The following is a 26,630-nucleotide window of genomic DNA, read 5'->3' as shown; positions in this document are numbered from 1 at the left end:
ATCGATCGAGGCCGGGCTGGAATCGGGACAATCCCGACCATCGAGCAACTTTGTAAGCGACCCGGAGCAGCCGAACCGGATGAGCTGAGGGAGGCAGCGATTTCGCCTGTCAATGTCACCGTTGCACAGCGGGTCTCCAACCCGGCCACCCGAGAGGGGTATTAGTTTCCATGTTTTCCATCCACATCCCCCGGAGCTGCCTGCGGGGGGAGGCGGGTATGAAGTCGCAATATTGTCTCACCATGACAGTTGAGTCTTGGCGTGGCTTAACAATGTCCGTTGCCCGCTGCGAGACCCCGGGACGGCGGGACGATAGCTAGCGGGCCCTGAATCGAACTGTATCGTACACGGAGATTTAATAGGACTATGGGCCCGGTAATTATATGTGTTCGCCTTGCAAATGGTAATGGCAATTACGCGTTGCAATATTGACAATCTATCAGAAAGCGGTGATTAGCGATTTGAGCGTGTTTTAGTGGTAAAGGATGTAAATCACGTCAGCTGACGTTACGGACTGTCGAGTACTGGCTGGACTTCAGTTCGAATGTTTGGATTGCATTAAATTTTCCGTTACACTGGGTGAAATTGGAGGGTACCAAATACATTTTCTTGTATCATTTCACTTCACTCTTTTCAATCAATTGACGTACAATTGAATATCCCCGACTGCTTTGTGTCTTCCTGCAGGAATCAACTTTAATCTCACACATTCATTTACAACACGTCAGCACCATTTTGATCCAATTGATTGCAAGACGAAGCGCGCCGAAAGTTCATCACTCTCCTGAGTGAAAGGGAAATTTAGCTAAGCTGTTCAACTGCCATTTACACCCCATTTCAGCAACTTTAGCCCACCCAATCACGAAGCTGGCCTGCGTCTCCGTGCTGCGAACAAAGATCTCGCCAGCCACTTAATCTTACGTGTGCCAAACGAAACAAAAAACAAACAAACAGCTAACGCGATTAGAGCACACCAGCAAACGACCGCTTTTTTCAAATCCGCCACATTTATCGCACGACAATTGTAGCGAGCCGAATGAAGCAATCAAGGCGATGATAGCAATAGTATCGAAACTTTTGTCGCTCGCTCTCATTAGATTTAACAGTTCAGAAGAAATAAAACGTATCCACGTTTATGCTAACGCACGCAGAATCTGGTAGCACTTGGGAACGGCCCATTTCGTTCGGCGTGTGTGTGTCTGTAAGAACCTTCGGGAGAATGGTTCGTATGGGTTTTGAGCCGGTTCGGTTGCATTGTGTTCGGCGGGCAAACCAATTTTCCTGTAAATCACCATTTATTACCCCAAACGGTATTGAGCACCATTCAGGCGATACATAAAACAGCGGCTATATGTGCTGCCTGTTGGTGAAAGAGTATAAGTGATTGAAGCAAACAAAAAAGTCGCTTCGCCATGAGCTTTAAACTTCGATTACTTGCAGATAGTCGAAGCAACTCTCACTAGTAAAAAAGACAATACACTTTCCTGTATCGTTCCCAGCTTGAAAAATTTCGATGATTGTTGTTCCCCGTTTGTTGGGCCAGGATGATGTTGTGTAAGACAAAGTTTCCTAGCTTTCTACCACCAAGCCCGGCTCGATACTCCCCGAGCAGCAATCACGCACCACCGTAGGGATGGGATGCATGAAGTAGGTTTCTTCTAGGCCAAACAAAACATTATTATCCTTAACACAATTCTCGCACAGCATCGTGCATCGTTTTGCTTTACTCATCTTTCGGGGGTTTCTTTTTTCCATTCCCCGACCAGGGAGCCAATTCAATTCTCCCTTTTTTTGTGTGGCCATCCACTCCATCATCTCAATTGCAAGAGGAATCCTGGAGAGTGTATGTGTGTGTGTGTGTGTGTGTGTGCTCCTGTGGAACCGATAAGTCCACCGGAAGGAACGGGAGCAAGCAAAGGCTCAATCCAAGAAATTGGGTTCCGACCGTTCTCTCCCCTCAGCTTCCCTCAGCCAGCCCCTCTCGGGTGGAACTGTCCAGCCAACGATGATGACGACGTTTATCATCAAGGGCATAACAATAAAATCGTACAAAATGATCGCCTTTTCTCTACACTTTCTTTCGGTCCGCCGTTTGGAGGGTGTCGGAAATGCCTCCATTTAGATCTCCCACCCGAGCGGAGCCGGCGCCCTTTTGGAGTGAGTGAGTATGTGATGGGTACGTACAGCAGAACATCGGGAAAGAAAAATGAATTGAAGCACTGCCCTTTTTTACACGGTGACTAGGACTACTTACTGCCTTGGTGCTTAGGACTACACACTCGAGTAGCGGAAGGATGGAATGGGATACTGGACGGGAGGAACAAGGGGGCATCAATGGTCACTGGAGACCCGGCCATCGCAACGATTACGAAGCGATGAATGACCACTTCTGCTGACGTAGATCAGTAAAAGTAATCTTCACCGACTTCACTTCTCCATGGCGAGACAATTCGCTCCGTTCGTTTGTGGTTATAGGAATTCGCACGGTGCAAAACCAAGCGGTAGCGATAGGGACGGGGACGGTTTTGTAACAGGCCCACTTTCGCCCACCAGGCCCATGGTGGACGGACGCCCAGCCCCGATCTCGATAGACACCGGCGAGTGATTTATCTCCGAAGACAATGGGAGACAAACTGGTCCCACGTTCGGGACCGAGTCGGGACGCACTTGGCCACATCCTTCTTGACTCAATCTTTCATCCACATATGTTCTTCCGGAGCACTAGCAAACGTTTCAAGACCGGTCAACCACCGGACGCACTGGACTGCTCTTATTAAAACTCCCACCACATTGGGGTAAGACGCAGTATCTCGGGATGGGGACAATTCGATCCCTTAAGGACTGTAAGATTTTCCGTATTATCTCTGAAGGCCCAAAACTCTTCGGGCTCTCGTTTCGAGTGTTTCCTTTTCCCGAGTTCTTCTATGTCCGGAAGCGAAGAATTATGTAAACCTACTGCTGTTTGGAATGCCATAATGTCCAATTAAAGTGCTTAACCCATCAAGTACGTCGTGTCATATGTGTCACTTGAATAAGTTAGGCTGACTGTTGAAATACCAGAGTGTCTTAGACCACTATCGCAGTATGCCATACAATGCCACACACGCAAATAGTGATAATTTATGTCGTTTTATTTCAAATCTCATAAATAAAATAGCTGATATTAACCTACGCCGTTTGTCATACATAACGTTGCCTCTTGTTTATGATGTGTTTCAAGACTTTAATTTGGTAGAGGAAATTTCCTTAAAGCCTGTCTTTACAGGTTCTGTTGTATGGATTTATAATCAACTTAACACACGACTTGGAAGTAAAAATAACATCATAGAATTTGAAAGCTTACAATGGATAAACTCCTAGTATTGATGCACATTTAATTTACTTATAGTCCTATCAACGGAATGTTTTGGAAAGATATTATCGCTGCAAAAAGGCACTTCAATCAAAACGTATTGGCAACATTTTTGGTAATAGAAAATGCCTCCATTGTGCTGAGTTCGTAGCACGTTGCAAAATACGCCCCATAGAGGTGAGGAAGCGGTCAGAGCTAATGCAAGGAATTTAGGGAATCGGGTTGATTATGGTGAAAAACCCCCTTTCTTCATGCCCAGAATGTAAGCTCACCACATGGCTGACACAATGGCTCGGTGGTACGTACGACTTAATGATTTTGTTTTCATAGATTCAGGGTGTAATGCTACTTTTTCCAGCACGTGTGGAAAATTGAACCCCTCCAGCTTTTCGCACACCCTTGGTAATTGGGCCACCTTCACTGGGCCTGTCCTGGGTATCGGTCCACTGTTGGGATTAGCAGCCCGTGCAACCGGCAGCCTAGATGAGGATGATGATGATGATGATGATGATGCTACCGACGAATCATGATCACACTCGGGATGGGAAAACTTTAATGAAACAGAGTGAAAGCACCTACTTTTGGTTTTAAAACAATTTCGATGTTCGGTTCCGATTCCCAGTGGAAGAATTTAATAGGGTGGGCGAGGCACGAAACGAAAAAACCAAACCCACCCGAAAACTAACCCCAGCATTCCTTCTCCCCGCCCCCGAGAGCCTTTGAGTTGCGCAGCTTTGGAGGACTCTCGCTTTGGAACCGGCATTGTTGGTTTCGGGCCCATCCAGGCTCCGGGAATCGGTATGAGCCTTTTGAAGGTGCCTTTTCTGTGATGCCCCAACGCAACTACAAAAGGGGTTTTCGTTTCGGTACTAGCCCCGAGTTGGAGGCTGAAACCACAGACTACGCACGCCCGTACACCGCAGCACTGGCTCGTAGTTTTTCGAAAGGATAGTGTCTCCGGGTGCGTATGCATCTGTGTGCTGCAAAGTTGTCGAATTCCCAGAAGTGTTTTGTATGCCAATGGAATGGAGATAATGCCCCCATCCAATCAGGGCAGGGAAGATTAAAAGCCTTAACCGTTAAAGATATGCGTTTGTAAGGATCTTAATGCTATGTCCAGATTTTAGAGCAAAGTTGAGCGTATATATCCACGTGCATTGTTATGGAGATGAAGGACATTGTATCTTTTGTAACATCATAGTATTGCATTGATTAGAGGACTCAGAGGTGGGGCTTATCAAAACTAATTGATTTGAAAAGCCAATCATCTGATTTTTTCTAATAAATCATCATAGTTTTTGACACTATTTAAATAATTTGCCACACAATTTCCAAATGTAGTTGTTGTTTAATCGATAACACAAAACATGTTAATACAACTGAATTTGTTTAAAAAATACTCTAAGTTGGTACTACAATTGGTTCTTAACATACTGCTGTTAAAACTGCGCTACCAGGATGAACATAACCACACAGAGATTGCAACACAAACCATTTTGTTGGGAAGCGGATTACCACAGACCATCGAAGGACCTGCCGAGGTCAAAGAAAAGAGGCTGACCGTGCTCTAACGGACCCTGTATGTATCCTCGGTACGAAGGATTCTCAAGAGTTCCGGTTTTTTAATTGTCGTTCCTGCTATCCAACACACACCCACACACACACATACACATAGTTTCCTTCGTTGCAAACCCTTGCTGTGAACATACAGCCTGCGTAAATGCTGTGGTCACTTGTGAAAGCTTTGTTCTGTTCTAATCTTCATTACAAAATTTAACACGACCAGGAGGAGGTGGGCACTCCTGTGTGAACGTGCTGCAATTTTCCTCACCAATAGACGACGCACTTTGGCAAAGTATTCTAATTTTAATAAATCTGTTCAACATAGTCCCGCTCCAGTGCCGAACGCTCGAAGTGTACCCCGACGTGGCAAAAGTCGGTTCAACTGGTACAGAGAGAGAGAGAGAGAGAGAGAGAGAGTGAGACAAGAAGCGGGTGGGGGTAAACAACACCGCAAATGAATCTAGGAGGTAAAAGTTTTACCCCCCTTTGCAGTCGGGGTCCCGCGACCCACCGGAGGCGTCTTCGTTTGAAGTTGGGAAAATATTCAAATTAATATCCTTACGATGGCTCGCCTTGTGCATACGCCTATTAGGGTACGGTGCGATGCGACGATGCGTTAGGTTGTATTACGAGGCACATACACAACCCTGTGGTAATGGATCCCTCGAACGCACACACACACACACACGCTGCATGTTGGGGTCTTGTGAGTGGAGAATAATTTCATTTGCCCAACGTGCGCTCGTTCGAAGAAGTCGAGACTACACGACGCTCTTTTCTGCACTCGGTTAAGGATGCTCCGAGGGAAAACTTTACCACAATTACCTCGGCAATCCAGCAGCCCATCCATCCGTCCGGCCTTTGTGCAGGTTTGCCCCTTTTCCCCCCTCGCACATAATTCCTTCCGATAAACTTCCCGGGGCCGATCCGCTGGCGGGGAAAGCGGTTGTAATTTAATTCCTATAAAAGTAAGTGTTAAATGTTTCGAAAAGATTAATCTAAGAAAGTTTAAATGAATTAAGTAAATTTATTTCTAATTCGAATCACGAGTCCGCCCAGCGGAATGTCTGCTCCGTGCGATCCTTCCGGGAAAACTTGGACGGGGAAAACGGTGGGACATTTTAAGGACACCTCTCAATAAGTCAAGACCTTCCAGGGGAACGCCGAGATGAAATAAAGGCTAATCGTGAAACATAACGACTTCGAAAGGGGCAGTGCCAGCAAATGGACCTTTTTCCCGTAGTCCTCCCCCTCTCTCTTTGTAAGACGAACGCATGGGTTTACCTAAAATCCACCCCGCTTGCTTTTGGAAAAATTCGCACGATCCAACCATTTCCGGTTGCACACGGCCGCGGCTATGGGCGCGGGGGGTGGCCTCACGGACGGCTTACATTGTCACGTTTTTGTAAGCGAGCCCATTTCGGACTTCGCAGAGCACAAAGCTGCCTGTTCGGGGCGAGAGCGACACAAAAAAAAAGAGAAACCCGTGGCATACAACGAAGCAGATTACCATTGTCACGACGAAGGAAAATGGATTATTGCCGCATATTTTGGAGTGGAGGTGTTAGAATTCATAAATGTCAGGCCATTAAAAAAGTTTTATCTTTTCACGCGACCCACCCACCCCTCGCTATGCCCGCGGTCGTTCATGGGATGATGAAGAGGGGGGGGGGGGGGGGGGGGGTTTGCAGAAGAAAAATAAAATCATCAAAAACGGAGCAAAAAAGGACAGGAGCACCTTATTGAGAGTGGTCTGGGCCTCCCCCTTTTTTTCCCAACCTCCGGGAGAAAGGACTCGCGCTCGTGACGATATTTTGTTTCGTGCCCTTTCCCCCCCTCCCTTCATTGTGACAGCTTCTGTTTGCCTAATTGAGGAGCGCAAAAAAAAGGATATATTTATGCTAACGAGAACAATTCAATCCGTTCACGCACACGTTTCTTGGAGGGGAACCAAGTTAGAGCTTGCGCGGGAGGGCGGGAAAGGTTTATTACGACATAAACTGTTGAAGTTGTGCTTGTGCGCAGAGATAAATGCTACCACTTTGAATTTCCACCAGATTGAAACGATGTCGCTTATCTATTTTAAATCATTTCGCCTTTCTTTCCTTTCCCTTCTACTTGCAGAAAGTTTGAGAGACTACTTTAGCAAATTTGGAGAAATCACAGAAGTAATGGTTATGAAAGATCCCACCACCAGACGGTCAAGGTAAGTAGAGCGCGTGACGGGGAAGGGTACCAATTGATTTAGTTTCCATGGATTTTTTAAGATTTTTATTTAAAACTGATATTTTAAGTTTTCTTCTTCGTTAACGGTATTTTTGCTTTCAAATCATTTACGTATTAAAATATAAATTTTTAAATGAACGGATTTTCCGATCCACAACAAAAAAAATAATTAAAATTTCATTATTTCGCATGATTTACTCTAAAATTGCTTTTCAAAACATCGTATGCGTGAAGAATGCTTCAGCGGGAAAAAAAGGCTCCTGGCATGAATTTACACAACCGGGTAGTTTTGGTTAATGAGTTCCGTTAATCTTCACCAATTCACCCAACCGCTCCCAGCCCAAAAAGGGAATGCATAGAAAACCGAATCGAAAATCAAATCACCTGGCCACGTGCTAATTCCGTTGGCTTTTGGGCGAAAAGTCCACTGCAGGTGGTGAAATAATTGGAAAATAAAGAACATTCACGGTGGCTATAAATTTTCCGGGCTAATCACGCTCCGAACCGCTTCTGGTGGTGGTCGGTGCAACCCATGAAAAACCCACCGCCCGAAAAAAGGGAGTGCTCGCGCGGATTTTCGACGTCAAAAGTTAGCACACCCGGAGCTCCTTTTCCCCGGTCGATGGGGTGGTGTGTGTGTGGGGGGTTTTGAAAGTGGGGGTGGGGGGAAACCTCCCAGCAAAGATGTTGCTTCCGTGCCGCTGGCCGGCGATAGTGCTGTAACCTAAATCTATGCTAGTAATTAACTGTTTCTCGATACCTGCCTAATGGGATTTCGGGTGGTTTCGCGTGAATTATGTTGCATGTGTAAAACCGGAAACCGGAAAGCAGAAGAGCAGTCCCGCGACCAAAGATAGCAAAAAAAAAACACAGCGTAGAACCACATAAAAAAGAAATAAATGACCATAATCGCCTTCAGCGCACGGACCGGCGCATGTGAGCAAACCGGAGCATTCGGCAAATAAAAAGGACGCCGGGTGCGCTTCCGTTTTCCGGGATACGTTCATGCCGCGGCGGCGGCACCGTTCGCTATCAGCGTGCTCATATTTTATGACACGTTGCAACTTTATGCGACTCAAAGGTAACATTTCCTGCGACATAAGCGAGAGATTTGGGCATCTCTATGAGCCATTTGAAGCTGTCTGGTGGAAGTGCGGCACTTTAAAGGGTATCATCACGCAGCCGGCCTGCACAATGGGGTCGTAGATTTCCATTTGTCCCGCTCGGTGGCAGGCTATCAACGAGCTACGGGAGAGTTAGATTAAGTTTTCAGTAGTCGCGGTTCGTATTGTCAAATTTGCGTTTTTTGTTTTCGTTCGCTTGAAAGCTCAAAAGATACATTGCTCTGGCAGGCGGGAAGGAAACAGAAGAACACCATGGATAGAATATTGGTTTGTATCGATAAGAACCAATGTACTGTAGACCATTATCTTGCCGATCCAATAACACTTCTTCTTCCGGTAACGATGATCCATCGATGGAGAGAAGCATTGGAATATTTGGGAATGGGTTTATGTGCATCCTGGCAGTAGATCCTGCCGTGTCTATTGTAATTTAACATGAAATGATTTTATTTTCATCTTTGGACTGTTTGCAGCATGCAAGCTGACCTGCCTAATGTACAGAAAATAAATCAAGGTATTTTCCCCAAAAAGTCACATGGTTTGGCCTCGGTAGTGTCATCTTGTATAATTCTCTTCTAATGACACAAAAGGTTCCGTTCACACCGAACCGACTTTAAAAGAGGACAAAAAACAGTTCGCCGACTTAAATAAGGCGAGAAGTTTGAAATTTATCACTATCAATTTTCCACAGCCAATGGCGGACTATTTTTTTTACTTATCGGTTCAGCCAACGAGGCCGCCATGGTTATTTCTCTTTTTGTTCCGATCAGTTCATTTGTTAGTTCACCCCCGACTCACCACGACTTCCAGGGTTCTGCTTAGCGAATCTGGCGTTTCCTCGTTTTCCTCGCTACTTACGCTGGGGGAAAAAAAAATCGCTCCAAGGCGTACGGTCAAGCAAAGTTCCTCTCTGGCCGCACTGTCACGTGCCCGAGCGGCGGAAATAGGAATTGAACCTTTTCCCCGGGCCGGCCGGAGACGGATGAAAACCGCCTCACTTGGCGAACTCATTCCAGCGACGCGCGCGCGCGAAAAAGGATGCACTCAACTTCGATATCCCCGGTGGCCATCGTGATTTCCGGCCCGTGGGAGCCCAAGTGGGAGTAATAAGGAAAAGCGGCAATGGAAGGCCAGGGTAAAAAAAGATCCATCCTCAATTGGTTCATTACTTATCACCGGAATGCAGTCATTCTTGCTGTCCTGAGGGCGCTCGAGTTTCATGGTGCAGCGGAACCGAAAAGCTTTCTTCTCCCCGACGCGGCGCGGCCTTCGAACACTAGCAAGATTGAAGGGATCGCTGGATGCTTGCGTTGGGCATGAAGTTCGAAACAAGGTGGGGTCCGCTGGGGGAGGAAGTGGGAACTTAATTTCCTATAATTTATTGGTAGTTAGTCTTTAATCAGAAGTTGGTCGATGAGTTTAAGAAGGCTTAAAAGTTGAACTGTGTCTGGGTTGCGGCTGCGTCCACCACCAACGAACAACACGGCCATAAACAGGAAAGTTCAATTGAGCAAAAGTTGCCCTAACCTAAGAAGCTTTAGAAAAGGATTGAGCCAAAAAAGTTCACATAAGATTTACTTCAAATTGAACCGTGTTTTCAAGTTATTTTATTTCAGCTTACAATTGATGTTGCAAAGATATACTACTTTCTAGAGGCCATGAAACATGATTACAAAGAAACTGAGCAAAATGAGTAATTCAAAAATTAAAAATAATTATGTCTTGTTTGAGTATGTTTTCATTGATTCTATATTATCTTTGTACGTGTAATAGCCTTATTAACTAATATATTTAAAATAATTCTCTATCAAACAACCTGTTTATCGGATGCAGAAAAAAGGTAACACCTTTCAAGTCATTCGACATCGACATTTTTCTTCAGTGAAAACGTTCAAGATTCGCTTAGGAAAGGACACGATATCGTTCTACTGAAAAGTGGAATCAATGAAATTGTTTTCCTCCTTGAAACGTCGGTAAAGACCGGTAAAGAAAGAACCTTCGTCCTAAACATCCCATGTGTCAAGCAGACGCTATCGCATCGACCAAAAAGTGATGGGTGGGCCATAACGCTTATAGGTGCCAGTGCATGCCACAACGATTTGCCGGCCGATACGGCTTTGACTTTGTTGGTTCCAGGCCGTGGGACGATCTTCTGATCGTCGTTTAACTTTTTTTTCGCCTTGTCTCCGATGGCGTCCAACTCATTCCGGTCCGCTGTCATTCCATGCTGCTGACCAACCTTCACCGCCGTACATCATGGTGGACGTAAAGGACTGCGTGTGTGTGTGTGTGTGTGTGTGTGTGTGTGTTTTTTTGTGCTTTTTTGCCTCTGATGTTGTTCCTTGGTACCGCTATTTAAGCAGTTACTTCTCCCCGCACAGGAACTCGATGGAAAAGCTTTATCGCGGCGAGCGTGCCACAGGAAATTGAAAAGCGAGCGACTCGGCGCGGATCTGACCTGCCGGGAGGGGAGGAGGCAAAATGAGTGCGAGGGACGAAAAATACCGGGGGAAACACGGAAAAGGAAAACGGATGTCCCTGGGGACCGCACAGGAGTTGAGGTTTTACCGGGACCAAGGAGGTTTCAGTTAAGTGAAGATCGTGCGATGGCGGGGATGAAAAATGAATGGAAAAGGAAACCGGAAGTCGAAGTGGGAAAGCAAAGGGAAGCCTTTTGTGGGTGGGGGAACGGCGCTGGACACAGCCCGCGGAGTGGGTCACCAAGGAAGGACGGAGCCACAGGACGAAACACAATCAAAATGTGTTCCTCCAACTTCGCCTCGTCCACGGCGTCACGGAAAGCAGCCCCGTGAAAGCTGCCGACAAAGACGCGGCCAACGTTGCTTCGGGCAGTACAAGGGAAAAAAGAACGTCAGCGTTGGCGGAAGTCTAGCGCGCGTGAAAGTTACTAAGCCAATTGAGCAGAATTAATTGAGTGTTGGTAATGCGATAAAATTTAACGAGTTTATAGCAAGGGTAAAATATTAAGCTGAAAACGCGTCGTCAATGATGGCACGTTGCGAGGTGACCGCCTCGGTTCTAACCGTTGGGCTCCAGTGCAAACCCGCCGAGATCGAGGCACGATGTTGGTTTTTCATCAACCTAACGAAAACCTCAACTGAGCTTTCACTGAACTTGGGTGCAGATGAATCACATCTTCGCTTTCGGGACGGTTTTATTAGATATTTAACCGATAGGAAAATGGAATCGGGTTGAATGGTCATACGTTCTACTTTCCTCGTTTGTTTTGGAGCCAAATGCGCCCAAGAGAAGCTATTTTTGTTCACTTCCAGCACAATACTTTGCATGTACATCCGATCGTGCAAAATAGAACCACCGGCAAAACCCATCATTTGCAGCCGTGCGCGAGTTTAATTTTTTCCTCTTACGGGTTCCTTTTTTTCTGCTGGATCTTGATTTTTCTCACACAATTGCGCTGTTCACTTCGGTCGCCTGTTTTTTTCGCCTCTCTCTGCTCACGCCCAACACGCACCACGTGCGCTATTCAACGCGTTCGCAGGACATCATTCATTTTGCGTACGAATCGTTTACTGGCGGAGGTTTCCGTTTTTTTTTCGGGCACGCGTTCCCGCCCCCTGGGCGGGCGGGATGTGCTGGTGGGCGGGTGGGGAAGTTGCTGGGCGTTCGTGCATTTTATGGGTGCGTATTATTGCCAAGCAGCCGTGTGCCCGACCCCCCGAAACTCCTCCTCGCCGATTTGCCACCAGGCGATGTGTTGGCGTTGAAGCGCAACATAAACAAACGCAGCCGAAGAATGCTTCGGCACCTCGGTCTGGTGCGTGTGTGTGTGTGAGGGGGGTGTGTGCTCTTCATTTGCAAATGCCTACTTCCCTGCCGGCTACCCACGCCCCCCTCCACCGGAGGCCAGGCAATCAGAGTCACCAAACTGCCCGAGGCAGCGGCGACGATCCATTTTACATGAGAGCGAAAGCTGCCATAAATTAACGATTAATAAAAAAGCAATAACAGCTCCCGCATGATAATGATAAAATTATTTAAATTTATTATTTCTGTGCTTCTGTTTTGCGTTCTCCAGCTTTTTCTCCGCTCCTTGTGCGTGTTTTCTTTAGCCCTCTATCGCTTCGTCCACCGGGGAAGGATTCATCTTCATTCGCCCGGCGATGGCTCGCATATTCGGTGCACGTTCGGTTTGGTTGGTTTTCCGATTGGCGTAAGCCTAACGGACCTGTGCTCCGCCAAGTGCTACCACTTATTGATACTATTTTCGGTGGGAAAGAAAACAGCAGCAGGGAAGGCTTTTTGCCGATCGTTACCGGATGCCGTGGCGAAGATGTAAAACGTGCCGATAACGATAGGTAAACAGGTCAGCGAAAGTGTTGAGTTGGATGTATGCGGTAAGAATTACGTTTTAAGATTAAAAGTTCAATTGTTCACTTGGTATTACCAGAAACAAAACAAGATTTTGTTCACAAGTCCACAAAATTCTATAGATACTATTTCGACTACAATTTTCCATTTATTTATTTTATGTTTAACTGTATTTTAAAGCTTGAAATAAATGGTGGATTCATTTTCAATGTTGTAACAGACTATTGTGCTACTGTAGAAAACATACACGGGTCGGTTAGGAAAAAGGACAACAGATAGCAAGCGTTTCCGGAAGGGTAATAACGGAATTTTTAAACGCCATAAACACAATCTGTGACTGTGACACATACGAATAAATGTTCAACTTGTGACCATGATGATGATCGGGACACTTTCCGGAAAGCACCACTTAACCATGCATGTGAGTGAGAGAGAAAGAGAGACTGTGTGCGACCTGGACAGTGTAAAATGCAGGCTCCTTGAGTTTCTCTGTTTTTTGTGGCGAATACCAGGCGCTAACCGCCGAAATATAAAACACAACATGCCGGACAGGAGCCATCGGACGCAATGGTAGCGAAGATGAACTCCAGGCGGGAGGCCGCCTGGAGGATTGGTGCGACACGTATCGCACGTTATCATCGCACCATAACCTCGACCCCGTTTCACAACCCGTTCGAATGGGGTTGCGTTTCGAAATGAGAGCAAAAAATAATCCGCTCATTTTTTGTCTACTGCATCGAGACAAGTGTCATTTGCAAACGACCCTAGTACGTATGAACCTCCTTAAAAACTGTTTTTTGTTTTAAGTGCTGGTCTTCATTTAGTGGCTCCGAGGTTGCACTTGTGTGGGGTGTTGGGAGGCTGGGGTTTATTTATGCTTAAAAGGTTTTGTTTTTTGCCGCGACTGCAAATGACATAATAAATTCCTACACGCATGTTAGTATTCAAACGGGTCATATTCACTAATTTATTCAATGTATCTTAATGATGGGTTTTTATAGCTTTGGTTGGGCATAGCCAGGGTAAAAAAAAAAATTATTTTCATCGTACAATGGATGGTTTTCCACGTATTTTGTTCATACTAGGTAAAACGGCCCGGTTACACGGGCCAGTTACAGGACCTGTTTACAGGGCCCGGTGAGTGGGCCCGTTTACAGGTCCCGGATACAGGGCCCGTTGACAGGTCCCGGTTACAGGGCCCGTTTACAGGGCCAGGTTACAGTGCCCGTGTACAGGGCTCGGCAACACGGCCAGTTTACAGGGCCCGGTTACACGGCCCAGTTATAGGACTCAGTTTACAGGGCCTGGTAATACGGCCCATTTTTAGGGCCCGGTAGTAGACCCGTTGGCAGGTCAAGGTTACAGGGCCCGTTTACAGGCTTATGGATGTAGTTTTATGCTTAATTTTATTCTGCGTTGGTTATTTCCATCACGTTGCAGCACCACTTTTCGCAAGAGTAAATGCAATGTTCGATTCGAAATTGTCCCCAAAATTTCAAAAACGTTTCATTTTCTTCGAATTGCAAACTTTGAATGAAACTGTGTAGCACGTTCACGCTTTGCTTTGTTTTATTTTGGCAAAGTAACCATCGATTATCAAAAACTATTTCAGCGCAAGAAAAATTTTCCCTTCCATCGTGCATCCAAGCATCCTTAGCATCAGCATAGCGCCTGGGGAAACCTAAAAGTGCGTGGGAAAACCGGAGCGTAGGAATTGTGCATCTCACTTTCACGCTTGCTTCGCTCGTTCAACGGTGCTATTGCTATCTAAGCTCAAGGTAGAAATTGTTGAAATTTTGCATCTCGCTTTCCCGCTCACTTCGCTCAATCGTACTGTCTAATGGAACCACTCAGTTAGCGGAGTTTGTATACGGGACTAGGTAAAACGGCCCGGTTACACGGCCCACTTGCAGAACCCGTTTACAGGGCCCGTTTACATGGCCCGGTACCAGGGCTCGTTTACAGGGCCCGTTTACATGGCCCGGTTACATGGCCCGGTAACATGGCCCGTTTGCAGGTCCCGGTAAACGGCGGTAACACGGCCCGTTCACATGGCCCGTTTGCAGGGCCCGGTAACACGGCCCGTTTGCAGGGCCCGGTAACACGTCCCGTTTACATGGCCCGGTTACAGGGCCCGGTAAAACGGCCCGGTAACAGGGCCCGGTAACACGGCCCGTTTGCAGGGCCCGGTAACACGGCCCGTTTACATGGCCCGGTGACACGGCCCGTTAACAGGACCCGTTTACAGAGCCAGGTAACCCGGCCAATTTACAGGACACCGTTACATGGCCTGGTAACACGGCCCGGTAACACGGCCCGTTTTCAGGGCCCGGTAACACGGCCCGTTTACAGGGCCCGGTTAAAGTCCCGTTTACTGGGCCCAACTTTATGGAAGTAGTTTTATTATTAATTTTATTCTGCGTTGGTTATTTTCATCTCGTTGCCACCTTTCCGAAGAGTAAATGCAATGTTCGATTCGAAATTGTCCCCAAAATCACGAAAACGTTTCATTTCCTTTTGTATGCCCAGAGAAAACGGAAACTATTTCAGTAAGATGGTGCAAACATCATCACGCATAGGGTACATGGTGTACACGGTGGTGCAAACATTATAACGCATACGGTATTTGGTTTCCCTTAGCAACGGCCTAGCGGTTAAGGGGAAATTTCTACGCTGTAAAGGGGAACCTGACGCGTCAGCACAGTGCATCTCATTTTCGCCCTCCCATCGCTCGCTCACCTTCTGCTATTGCTATCTAAGCTCATGGCATGGTGTAACAGTAATTTGAGAGTGGACTAGGTAAAACGGCCCGGTTACACGGCCCAGTTACAGGGCCCGTTTACAGGGCCCGGTACCAGGGCTCGTTTACAGGGCCCGTTTACATGGCCCGGTTACATGGCCCGGTAACACGGCCCGTTTACAGGGCCCGGTAACACGTCCCGTTTACATGGCCCGGTTACAGGGCCCGGTAAAACGGCCCGGTTACAGGGCCCGGTAACACGGCCCGTTTGCAGGGCCCGGTAACACGGCCCGTTTACATGGCCCGGTTACCTTGCCCATTTACAGGACCCGTTTACAGGACCCGTTTACAAAACCCGTTTACATGACACGGTGACACGGCCCGTTAACAGGACCCGTTTACAGAGCCAGGTAACCCGGCCAATTTACAGGACACCGTTACATGGCCTGGTAACACGTCCCGGTAAAACGGCCCGTTTACAGGGCCCGGTTAAAGTCCCGTTTACTGGGCCCAACCTTATGGAAGTAGTTTTATTATTAATTTTATTCTGCGTTGGTTATTTTCATCTCGTTGCCACCTTTCCCAAGAGTAAATGCAATGTTCGATTCGAAATTGTACCCAAAATCAAGAAAACGTTTCATTTCCTTCCTATTATAAACTTTGAATGAAACTGTGTAGCAGATTTCCGCTTTGCTTTGTTTTATTTTCCAGCAAAGTAACCATCGATAATCAATGTAACCATCGATTACCGAAAAAAAAAATGATTCCCCTTCCATCCTGCATCCATAGTATCCTTAGCGACAGCACAGCGCGTAAGGGGAAATTCCTACGCTGTAGGGGAACCTAACGCGTAGAAATTGTTTGCATCTCACTCTCGCCCTCCCTGCGCTCGCTTTCCACGCTATTGCTATCTAATGCCAACGTTACGTCTAACTGTAATTTAAGAGGGCGATGCAAATTCTACTAAACGTTATTAACGAACATAACAAACCATTTTCCAGATCTAACGGAAATCATTGAAAAATGGGGTGGGTATACTAATCAATACAAATTAGCCTACCGTAAAAGTGCATCATGCCAAACCAACATGTTTGACATCTAACTCACATAGAGACCAATGAAGTTGTGTTTTATTTAATTTGAAATTACTCGCAGAACGTTGAATATTTTCATAAGCCGTTTTAAAAAGATAAACTTTCTACTTTTTTTTCTACGTTTATGAAACAAGTTTAAAATAACATTGTTGTTACAATAAAGTTTTGAAAAATAAATTAATTTGTAATCTCATATTGTACCTGCCCTTCTTGATTCTTCAGGTAGATGGTTTTTGAGAAGAAAACTTAAACCATTCGTTGAAGGGATGAAAGTAATACTTTAGCAAGGGTCAAAAGCGCAAGAGCGTGACAACCGGTGGTTTTTGTTTCCTCGCTATCGGCTGCTAATGAGTGTCGGAGCAGAATGTCAACGGCCATTTATCTCATCCCGATCTTGTCGCATCCACCGTGTTAACCTCATTATGCAATCGCTCGCCAAGCGATCAGCAACACTAAGCGCGGGCCTGAAGCTGGTGTTGGTTGGCATGATTCTGACTCGTTTCTTCCGCTGGCTGAAAGTTTTCCCCCGAGCCTTTCTCTGCAACAAACATTAAAATAAAAAAAAAACAAAGAAAATGATAACCATTCACTGAAAATGTTCAGCCGGCCTCGGGGAGGGAGGGAGGGAAGGGAATGGTGGGAATGGGAAGCGACCGCACTCGATTCCGGACACGTGTCAAATTTCTCCCAGGAGTATTTAAAAAATCATCATCCATCCCGAGCCTGCAACCGTCACAGCCGGAGACAACTTTTTCAACCCCATTAACGGAAAAACTGTCCCTGGAACATTTGCTCGCCCCCCTGCGCCCCGCCACGGTTCGCTCCCCCGGGCCCGTCCTGACAGAAACAGAGTCGATCCACCAAGTTTTCCCCAACCCTGCCACTCCCGGCCATGATCCATGGTGCCCAGGGGGAAGGGGGAGAGACCGGCCGGTGATGAAAGATGTCCTTCCTTCGCCGCTTGCCGTTTGTCAGAAAGATAACGTGCAGCGGTAGAAAGATTCGCCATCCTGCCAACGATGCGAAAGCGGTTCGAGCGGTTTGCCGTCGGCCGTCTCCGGCGTTTGTCTGAATTCGAATGCTACCGGGGGGAGGGAGGAAAAAGGCGAACGGAACGAGGAAAAACGCGCGCCGGATTACGATGGAGGCAAATCTTCGAAACGATAAAACCAAGATGGAAATTGAGGAGATAATCTCTACCGATGACATTTTAATAAAGTGTGGAAATATTTTATTCACACCGAACGACAGTTTTCCGGATGCGGCTGCTGCCGAATGGTCATCAAACCGATGGTGGCCGCTCGGCAACTGGCCTGGTTGGTAGGGTTTTCTTTTTTCGTTTTGTCTTTTAACATTCCCTTTTTTTTTTCTTTGAAATAAATTTCAAAAAGGCCCTTTCGTCACACAAGTCCTCTGAGTATGAAATAGAAATAAGGCGACCGATGAAATCCAGGAACATTCCTTGCGTTCAAATTCTCAGTTTAATAGCCCTATGTATTGCTTGCTTTAAAAGAAAAAAAAACGAATTGAAAACGAATATTATTCACAATCTTTGCCGCACGAAGTGACAGGTTCGGGATATTTTCGCGTGATTGATTGGATGTAGGCTTAATTTTCCACAATGGGCGGCACAAACGATAATGTTGCATTCGTTTCGCCTGAACAAAGAGAATAACAAATAAGAAGTATTTCAATTGATGTCACGTTCAAACATTAAATTTGTTCAATTTCAATCCCAAACAACCGGGAAACCATTATTTTACGCACGACTGGGCGCTGCGAGCGGGTTTATTATACGTTTCCGTTTTCTAACGATAACATTTTGATCCCTTTCCGCTTTTGGGATAACAAATCATTTTTACAAACCTGGCCGCCATATTCGATGTAACTCGTAAATTCATCATGTTGTAAATATATTGTTGAGAGTTGAAGCTCCGAAGAAATTGGCGAAACAATTTCCTGCGCCCATTTAATTTTCTCGTACGACAAGTACAAGTCGGCGCCATTCACTTTTGCAAAATCAAGGCATACGTTACTGTATACCATCGCCGTTTAATGCGATTTTCGCTGAAAACGAAACTAATCCGTCATAGAATGAATTGGTGCTGCGGTCTCGGTCCTTCTTGCGAAAATGTTTCCTGCATTTCTTCTCAAGCTTCGCACCATTCGCCTTAACCCTCATCGCAGGTGTGGTGAGGTGGGAAAAAAAGCGCGTGCGACTATATATTTAACCGATGAGCGGATGGATGGTTTTTTTTCCTCGTTAAGAACGTTCCGTTTTCGGAGGAATCGCGAGGTGGAGTGTAGGCTTGCCGACACACCTTAACCGTCCCACACGTGTGTGCGGTTTACACCCCGGTACGACAAATCGGTGTAAAATATCGCGCGCCCGAAACGTTAATCCGCTTACGTAATCGCATTTTTGGGTGTTTTCAGACTGTTTAGGTTTGATCGAGCATGATGGAGGAGTGCGTGATGCTTCGAATTTCTTCAGCATTTTCTTGGTTCACTTTTTAGTGATGAAAATGAATTACAGAGAAGGAAGAAAAAGGGCTAAAATGAACTGCAAGCAATTTAGCTGAAGATCGTTTCGTTAACGGAAATTCGAAATGTGTCAACAGATGCTAAAATTATTATGCATATACATTCTCGCGTGTATTGCTTCAGAAATACGGTGAATCTTTGAAGGTATGTTTGATAGGTGTGTTTGAAAACCCCTCTCTTATACGTTTTTCGCAATTCTAATTTGTCTGCACCTCATGCAGGTCGAACCAACGAAAAGTGAAGAAAAGTATTTTTCCATCTCCGTGAAACACTTTCAATTTCAATTTCAATAAAATACCTTTACGATGCGTTCGGTTTTTCATGATTTCATGGTGAAGGTGGTTTGCTGAAGTGAATGAACCTTTGCACGATGGACAAAAGCAAATGAAGTCTCACTCGTAGCATTCTATTCTCCTACAGTTCAGTCAACGGTAGAAGACAAAAAATTCAACATCGGAAATATCACCGGCATAATGTGAAATCATTCCCCATTTCGCTGCTGCCGGAAAATTCACTCACCCACCAGGTGAAGAGAAAAGCCGTCTTCTTTGTGCGCCCTCATTTAATCCGATGCAACGACTTCTACCGGTGGCACCCCCGAACCGGTTTGGCTTCGGCAATCCATCGGCCGTCGTTAGGTTTGAATAATTTATGCAATAAAATTTAAATGTGCTTTCCCGACGCGCGTTGCAATGATTTTCCTTGGGCGCGCGGATGAGATTTCCACGGTGTAATGGTCGTGTTATGGTGGCTCGTCGAGATTTTTCGCTCTTCGAATTTTCACCGTACCCGCCGGAGCCGCAGGAACTACAATTTGAGCAACCCGTCACCCATCGCGCACGGGGAGGGAAAATTTGCATCCATAGTCGTTTTCAATAATGGACGAAGCACAATTACGTCGAACCATAGGGGATTTTTTGTTTAAATGATATATTCCGCAGACGAATCAGTTTGTGCAAGTGAGAGTGAAATGAAACTTCAATGATTCCGAGCGAGAAACTGGAAGTTTTATTCAGATTAGAATGCACTTTTTGGGGCAAACAGGAGGTGTTGAACGTTTGTTAAACACAAAGGGAGCCGTCACTGATACCATCCGTTTCGCAAAATGTCACCTATTTGTTAAATATACTAAAACTTTAAATTGTCACTCCACAAATCTTAGTCTTTGCAAGCGCTTTCTTACCCTGAAGCGAGTATCATTCACGGCCACTTGCTCCGTCGCCATTTTTCTACCGGCACGAGACGGCAGTTGATGAAAAACTAGTTCATATCTTGAAGTTTCCCCGACTGGACCACGACTCGCCTCAATGTTTCCCGTGCCGGAAGTACCACAAGTTTTTCCACTTCCACCGGTTGGGATTGTGCAGTCATTTTCTGGTGAGAGAACTCCCGCACAAAACTGCCCGGACCGTCCGGGATTGGGCGGGAAAATTACCCATCGCACAGCGGGAATATGATGAGTGTGCAAATTTCATGCCATTGCTCAATCACGAACGGTTGCTACCGCGATTATGGTGGTCGTCCGGGGCTGCACTACCGTGTCCCGGGTGTGTCTGCTCGTGCGTGTGCATTTCTCTTCCCGAAATTCGAGTGAACCGCAGTCGGTTTCTTACGAGCCGTTCTTCCCGATTCGTATGAAAAATTGCTTACCTCCGAGTGAGTCGGCCAGAGGAAAGGGAAAGAAAATCTCCCAAAAACGTTTAGATGAAAAGGGGGAAAGTACCGTACCAAACCGCTTTCGAGTGCCAGTAGTAGTTTTTCTCACCATCACACCGACCCGAGCTGGCAAGATGAACCCGGAAAAGATTTTTCAAACTTTATCTTCACCTTTCCCGGCTACCGACACGTTTTCCCCCCGTGGAGATGGCTGAGATTTGACCGGGGGAAGCAGGGAGCCGGGGAGGGAAAGTGCCGAAAAGAAAGAACCATACACTCCAGCATCCGATCGGTCGATGCAAACGATGACGAACGAAAGCTCATCTAATGTAGTGTTCACTCAACTCCGCCAACGGAAACGAAATCGAAGACGAACGCTGTACCAGATAAAAGTTAATGTTTTGCTCATTTATTTCGATTAAGTCCGACGGTGGTGTCCGTTCGTTTCCCGTTCTTGGTGGGACGATTCTTTTCGTGAAAACACCACAACCCAGTGGACCGGCAAGAAGCGGAAAAAAGTTCAACTGCCTTCTCTTGGTCATTTTTCAATACCTCGCGCTGGACAGTATTGGAAGAAATATTTATTTAACCACTTTTCCCACTGGATGGTCGAAAAATATACAATGTTATCGTTTCACTGATCAATTCTTTTGGAAAGCATTCTCTCTTGTTATTTTTGTGTCGCAAAGGCAAAACTTTCTGGTAAGTGTTTGGAATAAACCCCGTTTTTGTTATGATGGCCGTGGATTGTTTGATAAAAACACTTAGTTTGTCTTAGCCATTTGCCAAATATTGTTGATCCGTTTAGGAAAGAAGAAAGAAAAATAATTCAATTTTTCCTCGTACGACACAGTTTCGATCAAGGATATTGTTTTTCATTTCCCGAATGGAAAATTTGACGGAATACGTCTCACATGTTTGGCTTCACATTTTAATTTAAAGAAAGTGTAACGACTTCCACAAATAGCAAATTCAAACAACGTTCGAAGAGACACATCTTGGGTTCGGATTAACTTGTTAAGTCAAACATTGTCATCAACGCTCGGCCCATGCATGCTCTTAGCGCTTGTCTCATTTTCCCCGCTCACTCCAGCACGGGGTTTTCCACATGGCCACCGGCTAATGACGAAGGCAGAGCAGAAAGTGTTGTTTGAGTAATACGTTTTACAAGCGCCACGCAAGGATGGGTGTGTGCGCGAAAAATGTCAAATAGGGTTCTCGCTGCTATCCGCCCAGGGGGTTCCAGGGTTACTGCGCCATAACCGCGCCCGGTTACCAACACCAAAGGCTACGCGTGGAACCGCTCCAAGTGTGCACGGCACTTTCGGGTCCCGGGGCCGGGGCGGTAAAAGCTGTCGACTGCAGCAGATTTTCAATGTGATATCGATTAATTAATTTAAACAGGCTGACAGCTTGCGAGGGATAAGCCCGTGCTCAGCAGCGTTTAGTCGGGGTCGGGGCTCCGTGGTGCGGACCCCGGTGAGGAGGAGGAGGAGGATGAGGAGGGGGGGGGGGATGGGGGGTCAAAGAAAGCCGCACAGCAGTTTGAGCAGCGTAAGCAAGGTCCTGTAAACCCAAGGAGATAGTGAAGTGCTGGTGTACGTCCGAGAGGCAAGGAAAGGTGAAGGACGGTACGGCACAAACACGGCACGGAGTTTAGTTAGTACCAATTTCCCGGCTCATAACCGACACCGCACTTGGGCACGGACCGTGCGGACGTCGCTGCGTGTGTGCGTTTTGCTGAGCTAGCCATCCTCCGGACCGAGGCTCCGACCCGGCGCAGGTCCAGGGCAGCATCCGCAGATTGCTGAAGCAGGAGCAAACTAAAACCCGACATTAGCATTGATTGAACCGATCCGGCCACCGCCCAGCGCCAGGCGTCGAAGTTGCACCAGTCAGCCAAATTCCCGTCCGCTCGCCAGGACTTACACTTAACTCCACTTTCGGGTAGGAGGGGGGAGGGGGGGGGGGGAGCGCGGAGGACCCTGGTCGGGTTGATGTTACCATACCGCAGAACTAGAACAGCGCGCTCCTGAACATCCCTGAACACGGCACCGCACGGGCTGGCGCACGGAATCGGTGTAAAATGAATCGTTAACACTCGGGCAAATGACAGCCCCGTCCCGACCGTCGCCTTTCCCGTCGTCCACCATCTGGCGCGGGTGATTATCGATCCATAATTAGGATGCAATCGACGATGAGTCGCTGTGGCAGGAGGACGCCGATTGGATCGTGGTGGGTTAAAGCAGCGGTGTCCGTGTTTGCAATGGCGAGAAAATCGACTGCCTTCCGCCGCTCCGGAAGTGCGCCAAAGACACTTGGCGCTCAAGTGCTGCCATTAATGTGTTTCGATGACGATGTAGTATCCCGCACACACGCACACACACGGACGAAGGATGCTTGGTTAAGAAGGTTGCTTAATATGACGAAAATGGAGCGAGCCTCCATTGCCGATAAGTGTGCATCTAATGAAGTTTGCCGTTCCGATCTGTTGATTAACGATCGTCGGGGAAAACTATGTTGCCAGCGAAAGGGGCATGGGTTTGGGTGAGGTAGATGTGAGTATCGTTGCATAATTATGAATAACAAGACCAAAGGCTAGCATTCGATTTGTGACTATTTCGGAAATCATAAAGTAGTACCACAAGGCAAATTGAAATTCAAACATTTCATTAACAACAAGTGATAATTCATTTGTAAATTGTAGTAATTAAATGAATTCATTTCAATGCGTTCACGAAGTGATAATATACTTGTAAAAACTGTTGAGGAAGCAATCATAGTATCCTTAGCTTGCGTTGAAGTGATGGAGTCTTAAGCTAGCAGCGAGTAGAAGCAGTCGTTATCTTCAGTTAATAAAAGAGATTCCAAACCACACATTCACAAATTCAACTGGTTATGGGCCCAGAACGTCCGGAAATGGAGGAATCTCGTGTTCGTGTATATCTTTTCGACGGGACAAATTTTTCAAATTGGAGCTTTCGGATTGAAGCCTACCTGGAAGAATTGGGATTGCTTCATTGTATTGAGAAAACTTTAGAAGAAGAAGATTTCTACCCGGAAGTAGCCGAAGATTCAGCGGCTGTAAAAAAGGAAAAGGAGGAAAAACGGGCTAAGCGGAAGAAGGAAGACGCTAAGTGTAAGTCCGTCCTTATCCATAAAATAGCGGACTCGCAGCTTGAATATATTCGCGGGAAAACATCACCCAAGGCAATTTGGACTACACTGCAGAACACTTTCGAAAGGAAAGGAATTTCAGGGATATTTTATCTACTGAAAAAGCTGGCAGGAATGAAGTACGACGGAGGACAATCAATGGAAGAATATATTTTGGAATTTGAAAAGACCATTCGGGAATTGGAGTCGGCGAACATAAAATTCGACAAACCAGTGGTAGTATTCTTTCTGCTCCAGTCAATGTCTACTGCGTACGAAAATCTCATCACGGTACTTGAGACGTTACCAGCAGAACAGTGTACTTTGGAATTTGTAAAGTCGCGATTGCTAAGTGAAGAAACTAAGCGAAAATACGGTGAAGCTAGACCGGAATTGAGCACAGCATTTGCTGGAAATACTGGAAAAACTGGAAAGTTTCAGTTCAAGTGTCACGGTTGTGGAAAAATTGGACACAAGCGAGTTAATTGTCAAGAATTATCGAAAAAGGAAAACAGCAGTAAAAATTGGAACAAACCGAGGAAAAATAGTAAGATATACACAGCGGATACAGGCAATGAAATTGCATTTTTATCATGTAATGCTACACCAACTGAAGGAAGAATTCGTTGGATCCTAGACAGTGGAGCATCGGAGCACATGGTAAATGATAAAACATATCTTGAAAATTTACGGAAATTGGAAACACCAATCATGGTCCATGTAGCGAAGTCAGGAGTATCACTTTCAAGCAACCTAGTCGGCGAAGTGAAAGTAGTATGCTCTGTAAATGATAAAAATCAAGTGTGCAGAATATACAACGTCTTGTATGTTCCTGAACTCTCCGCCAACTTACTATCGGTAAGACAATTAACAGAAAAAGGAAATGAAGTAGTTTTTGGAAAAGAAAATGCGCGAATAACACGTCAAACGGAAGTAATTGGTTTTGCAAAGAAGAAGGGTCGGTTATACGAAATAGAAATGATTGTTCCGAAAATCGTATCTGCATTGTCCGTAGACCAAGGAAGCAACATAACATTATGGCATCGACGGTATGGACACATTGGAAATGCTGGACTGGAAAAGCTTGTACGAGGCGAAATGGTTGAAGGAATCGATATTAGTGGAATTTTGAAACCGGAAAAAGAAGTTTGTTCTTCCTGTATGATGGGAAAACAATCCAAGCTACCGTTTAAAAAATCAACTGAACATCGAACTTCTCGTCCGTTGCAGTTGGTTCACACTGATGTCTGCGGTCCTTTTACACCAGCTTCATGGGATGGAAAGAAGTATTTCATCACTTTTATTGATGATTATACACATCTGACAATAGCATTCATACTAAAGTCAAAAGAAGATGTCGTGGATGTTTTTAAAAAATATGTAGCGATGGTCACGGCACACTTTGGCAGTCGAATCAGCAAATTAAGAAGTGATAACGGCGGAGAATACATAAATGCTCGATTTATGCAATTCTGTGAGGAAGCTGGAATTTTGATGGAGTCGACAGTGCCATATACGCCACAGCAGAATGGCGTTGCAGAACGAATGAATAGGACTATCATGGAACGTGCCCGCTCAATGTTAGATGATTCAGATTTCAAACGATCAATGTGGAATGAGGCAGTTTTGACTGCAGTATATTTGATCAATCGCAGTCCAACTTCAGCGCTACAAAACAACAAAACGCCGTACGAAATGTGGTTCGGAGAGAAACCAAATGTATCTCGTCTGAAAATTTTCGGAAGTAAGGCATTTTGTCACATACCAAAGCAAAAGCGAACGAAGCTTGATGCCAAAAGCCAAATTGGTTATATGGTCGGGTATGGAAGCAACGCATATCGAATATGGGATCCTGTGAAAAAGAAGATCTTTATGGCTCGAGATGTTGTTTTTCAAGAATCGAAAAGCAAAGTTAAAGTGTTCACTGAGGATCACCTAGTGAATGATCATGTGGAATCACGAAAATTGGAAATAGTACCGGAACAATCTAGCGTGGAATCACTTGAAAAGGAGATCTCGGAAACACAGAAAGATTCGATTCAGGACAGAAGGGATTTCTTGGAAACGGAAGATCAAGAAGTGGAACTTCGAGAGACGGAAGAAGAATACAATAGCGCAGAACAAGTCGACGATTCACTTCGGCGAAGCGATCGGAATCGTAAGGTGCCTGAACGCTATAGTGATGAAAAGTTTGCAGCTTTTGCATTACATGCGGAAAATTATGTAGACGCATTACCGGAAAACATCAACGGTTTGCGAGAACGTGATGATTGGCCACATTGGAAGCGTGCAATTGAGGATGAGATGCAAGCCCTCAAGAAAAACGAGACGTGGAATTTAGTGGATCTACCAGTCGGTGCAAAGGCAGTGCCCTGCAAATGGGTATTTAAAATCAAATATGCTGATGATGGATCCATTAACAAATACAAAGCGCGACTTGTGGCTAAAGGTTGTTCTCAAAGAGAAGGTTACGACTATCAGGAAACTTATGCCCCCGTGGTGCGAATGACAACTGTAAGAACCTTATTGGCAGTGGCAGTTAAGCAAAATCTACATTTGCACCAGATGGATGTACGTACTGCTTTTCTCAACGGAAAATTATCGGAAACTGTTTATATGCAGCAGCCACCAGGATTTGAGAGGGGGAAAAAGGTATGTCGTTTGCGCAAATCCTTGTATGGACTAAAGCAGGCGCCGCGTGCATGGAACGAACGTTTCAATTCATTTGTGCTAAATCAAGGATATCGGCGGTCACTTTATGACAGTTGTCTTTACACTAGAATTGTTAATGGTGTATGCATTTATATGGTATTGTACGTCGATGA

The 26,630-nt window shown here is 45.8% G+C and overlaps 1 protein-coding gene across 3 annotated transcripts in view; it reads left to right on the top strand.

Annotated features, from left to right (window-relative positions):
- Nucleotides 1-26,630, top strand: part of LOC131293161 (RNA-binding protein Musashi homolog Rbp6) — a 527,017-nt gene that overhangs the window by 197,522 nt on the left and 302,865 nt on the right. For all 3 annotated transcript variants that reach the window (XM_058321250.1, XM_058321243.1, XM_058321257.1), the window contains exon 3: nucleotides 7,040-7,121. In XM_058321250.1, coding sequence (XP_058177233.1) covers nucleotides 7,040-7,121 — 82 coding nt within the window. The remainder of the gene's footprint in view (nucleotides 1-7,039; nucleotides 7,122-26,630) is intronic.

This window comes from Anopheles ziemanni, chromosome 2 (genome assembly GCF_943734765.1).
Source record: "Anopheles ziemanni chromosome 2, idAnoZiCoDA_A2_x.2, whole genome shotgun sequence".
Lineage (NCBI taxonomy): Eukaryota > Metazoa > Arthropoda > Insecta > Diptera > Culicidae > Anopheles > Anopheles ziemanni.
Note: the sequence above shows the minus strand (reverse complement) of the source record. Positions and strands in the feature narration are given on the sequence as shown.